Consider the following 10,659-nt stretch of genomic DNA (forward strand, 5'->3'; position numbering starts at 1 on the left):
CACCCAAAGTGGGCCAGCACTTGCCTCACTCCTCTCTCTCTTCTCCTGGAGATACCTGTGCAGAATGCCAGCGGCCCAGCTCCATGCTGAGACTGGAGGCAGCTGGCAGTGCCAGACGGGACTCAGATCCAACAGGAGGGGATCCGTGGCACCTGTGCTGCGGGGGTGAAGGGCCCTGTCAGCGAGCCATCTCCTCTCTCCAGCTGCAGCAGAATCCCCCTGTCCCCGGGCGACAGCGCCTCTGTGTTTGCAGGACAGAGACCCACTATGCATCGCCGGTTGTTGTGTGCAAGACCCTGCCAGGGCACCCAGTGCAGTAAGAGGCCTCCTGTCTTCTCTTTTCACTGGAGGATTAGCGTAGCTCTATTTATGCAAGTGCCAGCTGCAGAGCTCATCTAAGCACCTCTGTCTGCCATCCCTGGTACCCTGCTCCTTTTCATTCATTTGCCCTTCTCCCCCAAAAGAAGGCTTAGACTCAGTGAGGCATCTTCCAGGAGATGGGAATGGCCTTGCTTATTGCCAGGAGGATGAGGACCCCAAACTGACAAGGAGGGATGAGAAAGCAAGGAGATTTGCAGAAAGCTGGGACCTGAATCCCGACCTTCTTCAGCATCACTGATATTTATACTGCAGAAGCACCTAAAGCATGGTCCCCAACCCTCACTAGCTCGGGGGCTGCAATGCCGAGCAAGCGATGAACCATGGGCAGCTTCATGCTTTGCCGTTGTTGGAATCTTTTTTATTTCCTGTGGCAGCAGTGCAGCAGGAGAGTTCCCTCGGGCAGCATGCTGCTTGCAAACCTTACACTGGGCACTGCTGGGGACCATCCCCTATAGGAACTATAAGCCACCTGAGATCTGGTCCCTTGTGCTAGGTGCTGCACATAGCAGCAAGCAGGCCCTGCCCTAAAGATCTTATAGCCTAAGTAGGCCAGACAGTGGGCGGGGAAACAGAGGAGCAGCGATGTGCCCAAGGAGGCCAAGGACCAAGGCAGGAGTGACACCCAGGCTTTCTGAGTCTGAGTCCAGTGCTCCATCCACTGGGCCAAACTGTGATGTTGATGCCAGAGCCTCAAGTATCCATTTTTCTGTGGCTGCTGAAGTGAGTGACAGACTCATTGTCCATTAATAATACTCAGTTCTCTCAAGGTATTTCCCATTTAGAGCTCACAAAGCTTTGGGCTGGTATCAACAGTCCCAGCTGGCAGACAGGGAAAGTGAAGCCCAGGCAGGGGAAGCGACATGCCCAGGGTCATGTGGGAAGTCAGTGGCAGTGCAGTTAGAAACCAGGCAGCCTGAAGCCCAGGTTCCCTGGTCTGCCTTTGCTTCTGCTGCACAGGAACTGAATTGGCAAAGATGCTGCAGTGTATAATGTAAATAAAATGGAACCAGTTACAGTGACCTGAAAAATGCCCAAGCTCCTGCTCAACTGCCTGCGTTTAGCTGGACTCGAAGCATTATTTAAAGCCATTTGGTCCCCTTCGGCTTTAAAAATCACAGAGCCCAGAGGCCGCAGTCTGTGCCTTCCAGCTTGCATTGGCGGCAGTAGCTCGTTCCCCAAGGACATGCTGAGCATCTATTTTTGCTTAGCTGTGATTAACCCATTTGGCTACAAAAACACACCCTGTTTCCCATTCAGTTCCTTGCCTAGGACAGGAGGGGAATATTCGCTCTATGGAAAGCTGTTGTAGGTTGTGTTTCCCGATTCTTCCTTGCAAAGATGCAGATTAAATGTGAATTATTGCAGCTCCAGGCAGAGAGCTGTAACACAACGCAAGACTGATCTCACTGGAGCAGGCAAGAAAATAAATCCTCCCCCCCCACCATCCTCTACTCCCTCAAGGTTTCATCTCCTGTCTACAGCCGGTCTGCACTGTTTGTGACTCCAGTCCTGCAATGATGCTGTAGTGATGCCTTGGGGTGGATGCGGGAGCATGCTCACTGGGGCGCAAAGCATCCATCTAATCGCAGCAAGGAGAGGCTCGGGCTGTTTGCTGACTGAGAGCAAGTGCCTCATATGGTGAAACTGGGCATCATATGATCAGCACAGAGCAAAATGGTGGCACAGGACCCTTAGAAAAGCTGCTTTATTCAGGAAACTCTGGGAAAGGAAGTAATCTTAAGCTAGCTGCACATGGGAAGGACAATCCAAGGCAAGATTCACCCGAGGAACTGGGAGCTAACAGGTTAAGCATCCTTTTCATAGATTTGTTTTGTTTCCTTCTACTTTTAGAAAGACTATTCTAAAGGATCTGAAAATCCTGGGTCTCTGTTATAAACCATAGAGCCTCACTGCAGCATGTATTTCGGATCAATCAGAGAGATGGATGGGCTTTTTTTTGGACACTGCATCCCTGGGCTGTCAGGCAGTGGGGGTCAAATCACAGTCAAATATTCAGCCCAGCTGGGGAAAAAAAACGGATCCTGTGGATCTTTTCAATAGATCTAGGAATATTATTCGTTCCTGTCAGTTCAGGGGAACGCTGTCTGATATGAAGGGACCACTGAGCCTTTGATCAGAACTCGTACATTCATAAATATAAAACCACCAGCTCCAGGAGGATTATCCCTTAATCTAAATATTCATACTGTTTAATGTGTCTGGTGGTTGCAGCGTCACGGCAGTGCAGAAAGAAGCCTCTGGAGTTTCATAAGGCCCTCCCTTATATGAGTGTGCCAGTCAAAACCAGTTCTCTGTTGCTTTGCAACTGGCATCATGATCTGTAGGATTTGGCTTCTGTCTTTGCAAAGCGTCTTCCCACAGCTCTGAGCAAGTGCTGGCTAATGGGATGCAAGCTCTAGCATGGATTGCTATGCAATTAGCAGAAAGAAAGCAGCATGGAGCGTTACACTGTGCCCCCTGGACTTCAGGATAGCATACGCCGCGTGCAAGAGAGCGCCCAGGGCAGCATTCAAAGAGTTGGCACGGTGAGAAGTGTCACGTGTATGAACTGGGGGACAGATTCTCATCTCACTTTCCAGCCTTGGCTTCCTCAGAATTACACAGGGTTTACATTAGTCCGAGTGAGCAGAGAGCCTGGCTCCAGGACTTGCATTTGAAAGCAAGATGGTAATTAAATTGGTATTTCTGAGCCTTGCAGTGATCCTCTTGTAGAAAAGTGTCTATGCCACAGGGAGCACAAGCGCCTGATGGAAGGAACTGAATGTGCTGACCCATCATGCTGTACCGCGGGGTGGTGGTAACAGCCCAGCGGGGCCATGTGTCATGTCAGCCTGGTACTCCCGGAGATGGTCATGGGTTTGAATTCTTGGGTAGGTCACAAGCAGTGAAACTACCCAGCCTGCTGGTGCTCTTGTCCAAGTGTATATTTTCGTGTATTACAAAACCGCTGCAGGTTTCGGGTCTGATCATCAAGTCTTGCACAACTGAGAGCCAGGACTGAGCTGGGAAAGGCATGATTCAAGGGTGCAAGCTCTGAAACAGGAAGCCAAGGTCCATGGACTTTTAATTCCATCCCTGGTGCTGACTCCCTTATACTGTAGTGAAGTTCACTTATGGCACCAGTTTCCTCCCTCACATAAAGGAGACAATAATCCTAATTTCCCTTGAGAGGAGCTGCTATGAGGATGAATCAGTTAATATCTGCAGGATGCTAAAAAGATCAATAATGCTCAGTAGCAGCAGAGGCAGTGTACACGTTCGACTGTGATACTCCTTGTAGGATGGTGAATAGACATTTTGCAAAGCACTTCTTGTATTAAGAGCCAGATTTTCCTCCCCTTTTATCCCTGTGCAAAAATACCAGGCCAGGACAGAGAAAACATGCCTATGACCCATGTTCACCTTGCACAGAAACACTCATGCTTTGAGAGGCCACATGAAGTTGTTGGGGGGTTAGGTGAGGGAAGGCGATGGCCATGGCTATCACTAAATGATACCACTGCCTCACACACTGGCCTGTTTGGTCTTCTCCTCTCTATCTGTCTCCACCTGTCAGCACTACTTGGGGTAGGAACCATCTTTCCAATCTGTGTTTGTTGAGCATTTAGTACTATGAGGTCTAGATCCAGGACTAGTTAATAATGCAGTGTTCGATTCAGAACAGTCTCATCCGAGTAGGCCGGGAAAGAAATATTCCAGGTATTTTTCCACCAATGAAAAGAAATTAAATATGCCTCCCTATGAGAATTTGCCAGCCATGAGAGCAAGCCGGTTTGGCAGGCTTGGCTGTTCTGCAAAAGCAAAGAATGCCTTAAATGTTAGTTCTGAATGGGCCTCCTCCGCGCACAGATCTGACAGAGCCAGGTGCTACAGATTGGTGACTGGGGTCCCAGAAGCATTGTCATTAGGTTGTTCATGCATTGCTGGCAGCAGGAAATTAGTCACTGATGCACCATCAAAGAGAATCTATAGTCCCTAGTAGCTCAGCTTTGAGGAGAGCAGAGTGGGCTTCATGCAGTTGGCCATGAAGGACTTTGGATCGCAAAATACTGCCAGAACTAATTGGCAGTTGTTTGGGTTATTCCCAGCCAAACCATGAGATCTAGGTAAAAGACGTATGAAAGAATGGACTTGGAGTCTTTTGCCAATTTTTCCCAGTACATCGACCATGAAGGACTGTAGATCCCTCCATCCATTGTGGGCAACACTGTCTGCCTATATGTATAAGGTCAGGGGTGCCAAGCCAATGGAACAGCATCTTAGTATTTTGGTATCAAGAAACGCCATATAAAGTTCATTGTACTGTGAGGTCCCAAACCATGAGCTCTGTCCTGGTTCTCTGTTCTCACCCAGAGGTTAAGGCTGATGAAGGTGAATGTCTTCTCCATCCCTAGGTTCAGATAAGCCCAGCCCAGGGTTAGGGATTCCTCTGTCTAGAGATCTGCTTCAGACTCCCTTTCTGGGGCTCTTCACTAGATGCCTTGGAGATCTGGTGGGTTCTGTGTTCTTCAGCTGGTGTTTTCTAGATCACTGCGGAGTCACTTAATCACTTTTTACATCTACCAACCCATTTTCCCTTCCGGTACTTTGCATGAGTTGTGAGTCGGTCTCTGTTGCTAGGCAGCTCAGTGAGAGGAGGTCTCGGCTTAAGGATCATTGGTTATGTTTTGTATAGTACTGGGGCTGGTTGGTTCTTTTGGATGTACCTTGTACCTTGAGTTTGACTCATGCCATCGACATCCAGCATGTAGGATGGCTTAATAAATACAATAAGAATCATGTGCTCAAAAAATAGTAGCTTTGAAGCCACAAGCACTGAAATGGGAACATTTGATTTGGGGCATCCCCTGCTAACTCTGTTCTTTTTGCTTCCTTATCTTGGTCTCTGGATACTTTGCACTGGCTGTATTTTGCAGACCTCTCCCAGAAGAGACAGGAATGGAGTCTCTGGGCAGCCCTACAGAAGACGAGAACACATCTTGTAAGTATTGGCCTTGCATATTTTGACTTTGAAGAGGCATTTTGCAAAAGTCAGATGTCGGAGCAGGCTGTGGCTACAGTAGGAGCAAATTCCCTTCAAGGTTTAACCAGAATACTTTGGCAAGGGTAATGAAACCAGTGAAGATTTCTGTCTGTTCCAGTTTCACCAGCAGTGGTGGAAACGGACGTTTTCAAAGGTGCTGATAGTCCTGTGGGCTCCTATTGAAGTAGTGAGTGCTTAACAAAATCTGGCAGGGAGGTTTCTGAATGTGGGACAAAAGTGCTCATTTGAAGAAATCTACAGGATGCCTGGGACAGGCGTTCAGAACAGGACAGTCCTAGCGAACATGGAACATATGGCCCAAGGGTCTAGAGACATCCATACTTCAGTATTTTTAGACCCAGTTTCTTTGTAAACAGGGCCCCTGTGTCTCAATATACTTGCCTGTAAGATGGGAATGATGATACTGATCCTGTATCATGAGGGGTCGTAAATGACAGTTAGTTACTGTCTGCACCGCTCCTTCCGATAAGGGAAAACATTATATTAGTGCTAAGCATTATTAACTAAATAGAAGCTCTTGCTGGGGGAACATTTAGGTCCGGTAACGTCTCCAGCTCAGGAGACAGATGGAATCTGGAGATTCCTCAGTCGTGCATAACAGCTGTGAAAACTGAAAACTGCAAAATAATGTGCTGGGAGTGTTGCCTAGTAGTTAGAAGAGAAAACTTGGAGTCAGGACTCCTAGCTTCTGCTCCTGGCTCTTGCCACTGATGCTGCCTTGTTTTGGTTAAATGGCGTAGTATATTTGTGCCTCAGTAGGCGCGTCTACACAAGATGCTTCAAGCACAGTAGACTAATTTCTACTGTGCATTAGCACAACGGGCAAAACGCATACTAATGTGCTAATGCACAGTAGAATTAGCCTAAAAAGGTGTGCACCTAGTTACTGCACGTTTAGTTTAGTACCTGTAATAACAGATACCTGTAATAACCAGCTGCTGGTTACTGCACATTTAGTTAGTACCTGTTACTACAGGTACTAAACTAAATGTGCAGTAACCATTGTGCATTAATGCATGTGTAGGAGAAACCCATAAAGGGGTTTCTAAATAATAACCACACTTTAAGTGCATCCTTGGTTGTAGTAAGCTAAGAGGCAATTTCTTAATATGATATTTTGATCTCTGTTCTCAAGGCACTCTCGCTGGCTGCCCTAATGCATGTGCCCAATTTGGACCTTGTTGGTATAGGAATAATAATATCTACTGCAGAGAGGTGTAAGAATGCTTTTTATATAAAGGGATCCATACACTCAATGTCTTGCTAAAAGAGTAGGTCATTAGGAGAAATTATTTCTTTCTTTCTTCCTTACTTGCAGCTCCTCCTAACACGTTAAACTTTAACGGGGCGCATCGTAAGCGTAAGACGCTCATAGCACCTGAAATCAACATTTCACTGGACCACAGTGAGGGCTCCATCCTGTCTGATGACTTCCTGGACACCCCTGATGATCTGGACATTAACGTGGATGACATTGAAACCCCAGATGAGACGGACTCCCTGGAGTTCCTGGGAAATGGGAATGAGCTGGAATGGGAAGGTAAAAGACAAGTTCAGGCCTCGGTCTAGTGCTCGACTAACTCCAGCCACCTTTCTTTTCACCCTGCTTCACTGTCAAAAGTATGGCCAGTGGGGTCTGCTAGCTCCGAAATACTGCTACAAATTCCTGAGGTCATCAGGACTTATAATGCTAGATGGTTGGATACATTCTCCAATGGCATAAATGTTCGCATCCCTGACAAAATTAATGAAGCATCTGACAAGGCATAGCATTGTGGTCCTGGCCAGATGTGATCAGTACATATGCTCTGCTACTTTTCACAAGGAGGGGGCATTAACATCAAGACAAATTCCACCACAGACCATTCCCTTCTTCCTCCTTAAATCCCCCCACCTCCCCCAAAGGTCAGTTTTATACAGTGACCCTCAGTCACTTACCCAAACTCTTGCATAATGCTGCTGTGAAACACCCAAGGGGACAGCACAAGGATCAAAAAGCATTTTGTGATCCTTTGTGACTGCAGCAGTATAGAGCACAAGGCATTGCTACGGTTTCTACTGCAGTTTGACAAGGGAGCACAACTAATTATTTGCAATAAACACAAACCTAGGGCAGACCAAAGCATGAAAGGAAAATTTTCATTCTTAATCTGTGGTTGCTACTGCCTCCCGTGGCCTTACTAATGGCTTGTCTACACTGGGAGTTGTCCTGGAACAGCTATTCCTGTTTAACTTCCTAAGTGGAGGCTCTTACTATGGAATAAAAATAATCTACTTTGGATGTGAGTAGAGCTCATTTGAAATAAATCACATTTATTCTGAGATTAACATTTTCCCAAAGCAAAAATAACACAGAATAGTTACCCCACTTTGAATTCATATACTAACTTATTTTGAATTAACTTCCATGTGTAGACCAGTGAACAGAGAAGAAGCTAAGATTCAGGCTTATAACCTTACTGCAGGAGGGTGAGCACCTGGAAACTCTCTCCAGTCTCACAGAGATGTTCACCAGCGTGCTCACTTTCCCTTTTTCAGATGATACACCTGTAGCCACAGCCAAGAACATGCCTGGGGACAGTGCTGATCTGTTTGGGGATGGAGTGGCAGAAGATGGCAGCACTACCAATGGGAGACTCTGGAGGACTGTTATCATTGGGGAGCAGGAACACCGCATAGATCTGCAGATGATCAAACCCTACATGAGAGTGGTGACACATGGAGGTAAGGGAAAGGAAAGCCATGGTGTGTTAAATGGCCCTGCTGGAGTTTCTTTCAAAAGTTTGTTTCTTAAGCTGATGGGCCGATTAAGATTGAATAACTGGTTGTCTTGGCCATAACATTAGAAAGCAAGAGATTTTTATTGTACATGTCCAATAGCAGACAGTGATGTTTCATATCACACTAAGAAACCCAGCTACATAACAGCCAGAGCACACTAACAAATTGCAGCAATAAATATAAGGTCTGAATTCAAGATGCAGGGCACCCTTAGCTCATGCTGAAGTCTCCTAATACAGCAGATATTCAGCAGCTCTGAAAATGAGTCCTGAAAACTGAGAAGCCCAAATTTACTAGCCCAAGTGATTTGACCCAGGTCTAGCAATATGTCAGTAGTTCAGCCGGGATAGAAAACCCTCCTTCCCCTAAGTCCAACAACTGCTTCATTTCCCAAGATGAAATAATCAGATCACAATTGTGAATACCTCTCTTGACTGAAAGCAGATATGGGACCTGATAAAACATGTTAAGATCAAACAGGAGGTCCTTGTGGCCCCCATGGTAAAATTCTTCAGGACTGGACTGTCACTTGGACTCTACTTGAATCCAGTTCTCGTTGTAGTTTGCTGGAATCCAAATCTAAATAGGTTTAGGGCACACTGCAAAGTGTAGTTATTTGCTTTATTTAAAAATTATAAAGAAGCCCAGAGCTGGAGCAATTAAGCCAGTGGTGGTTTATAGTGGTACATGGCTCCAGGAGGTGTGCTGTGTGGGCTCAGGATACTTGTCTAAGGTGGGGGTAGAGTTATAGAGCACAGCATGAGCATAGGTCTAGCTGTAAAAATGCCCCATTAAGCTCCCCTTTGACCTCGCTGCTGTCTGTTCCATTTCCGACTGTCATGCTATCCGTCTCTTTCTCTATTAGGGTATTATGGAGAAGGTCTCAATGCCATCATTGTCTTTGCTGCTTGCTATCTCCCAGACAGTAACTTGGCTGACTACCATTACATCATGGAGAATCTCTTTTTGTAAGTGGCTATGCACAGGTGCATGACAGAGGGGAGGCAAGGAAGGGAACGTGCATGGGGACTAGGGATGCTAGCGTCTGTGCTGCCTATTGAACCCACTGCATGAAGAACCTCCGTTGGAAAAAATGAACAAGGAGGAATCCATGAAGCTCCTGAGTGTATATGGCTGAATGCCACTAGATGCCCTGTCCTCCATGGTGTCCTCCTGCATGTCTGAAAAGCCAAAGCAATCTAACATGCAGTGTTAATGGATGCCCATATTACAGCCAGCTAAAAAAACATGTCCAGGATAGGGATCCTCCAGATGGGACTGAAAAGGTTTAATAGATGCTACTCCTGGGCAAAGGGTGCACATAAGAGTATGGACCATAGCTCATGACTCAAGACCATAGCCTTTCCATGACTCCTGCAAAGACACCTTATGAAAGGTTTGAGGTATCTTCTCTACAAAAAAGACCAGGAAGTTTTTCAATTCCAGTCTTTTTTGGACTCCCTGTGGTAAAGCATGGGGACGTATTAGCAGACTGAGGAATTCTTAGTCTGCTAATGTTGTGGGGCAAAGGCATGTGAAGATAAAAAAAAAGAAACTCCAATCCATCCATTTACTTTTCTGACGTTTCACCCCATTTCTGCTTTCAATTTCCATCCATCAGGTATGTTATCAGCAGCTTGGAGTTGCTGGTGGCCGAAGACTATATGATCGTATATCTGAATGGAGCCACACCACGTCGGAGGATGCCGGGCCTGGGCTGGTTGAAGAAATGCTATCAGATGATAGACAGAAGGTGAGAAACCAGCTTAATTAATGCCATGATCCTACAGTCTAATTGGACTCTGCTACTCTACTCTAAGGTAGGGCCGAAACAGTGTAAAGGCACCCTACTGGCAGTGACCCTTAGGACTCCAGCTTTAAAGGTGCTTTTGGCCTTCATGTACCCATGCAAAGTACTTTAGGACTGGATGCATGTAGAGGTCTGAATTCCACTGAGGATTAAGCAGCAGCAACAACAAAAGAGGTGCTGAGCACCTCAAATCACATTATTGGTATAGATCTATCCTTCACAACAGAAAGGGAGCAAGATTGGTAGTTTATTCCCTGGCTAACAGTCTGCAACTTCCTTGAGGCATCATGGACTCTTTCAAAGTTGGATATTGGTAACAGCAATCCCAGAGTACTGAAATGATGCCATCAGGTGGAGCAGTTAGAACGGATTCAGACAGTTTTCATCTCTTTCCTGAGTAGGGTACTGTGTTCCTACTTCATACCTGCCTGAGTTGTGGCATATAAGAGCAAAGGGACAACATGTAAAGACTTGTTTTCCATAAACGTAAAATAGAAGGTAACTGTCATTTTATGTCACTTTGGTGCTACATTTTCAGTAGTATTTTTATTATATTTCACTAGACTGTTAGATAAAATGCTTGTATGTTGGAGACAACCATGGCAATGTTCACATAACTATA

The 10,659-nt window shown here is 46.1% G+C and overlaps 1 protein-coding gene across 1 annotated transcript in view; it reads left to right on the forward strand.

Moving 5' to 3' along the window:
• The window catches only part of ATCAY (ATCAY, caytaxin), a 31,273-nt gene that overhangs the window by 9,116 nt on the left and 11,498 nt on the right, over positions 1–10,659 (forward strand). The window contains exons 3-7 of the mRNA XM_019513378.1: positions 5,319–5,383; positions 6,765–6,986; positions 7,985–8,170; positions 9,093–9,195; positions 9,849–9,980. Of these exons, the coding sequence (XP_019368923.1) occupies positions 5,319–5,383; positions 6,765–6,986; positions 7,985–8,170; positions 9,093–9,195; positions 9,849–9,980 (708 nt within the window). The remainder of the gene's footprint in view (positions 1–5,318; positions 5,384–6,764; positions 6,987–7,984; positions 8,171–9,092; positions 9,196–9,848; positions 9,981–10,659) is intronic.

This window comes from Gavialis gangeticus, unplaced genomic scaffold (assembly GCF_001723915.1).
Source record: "Gavialis gangeticus isolate Ggan-Ray unplaced genomic scaffold, GavGan_comp1, whole genome shotgun sequence".
NCBI lineage: Eukaryota > Metazoa > Chordata > Crocodylia > Gavialidae > Gavialis > Gavialis gangeticus.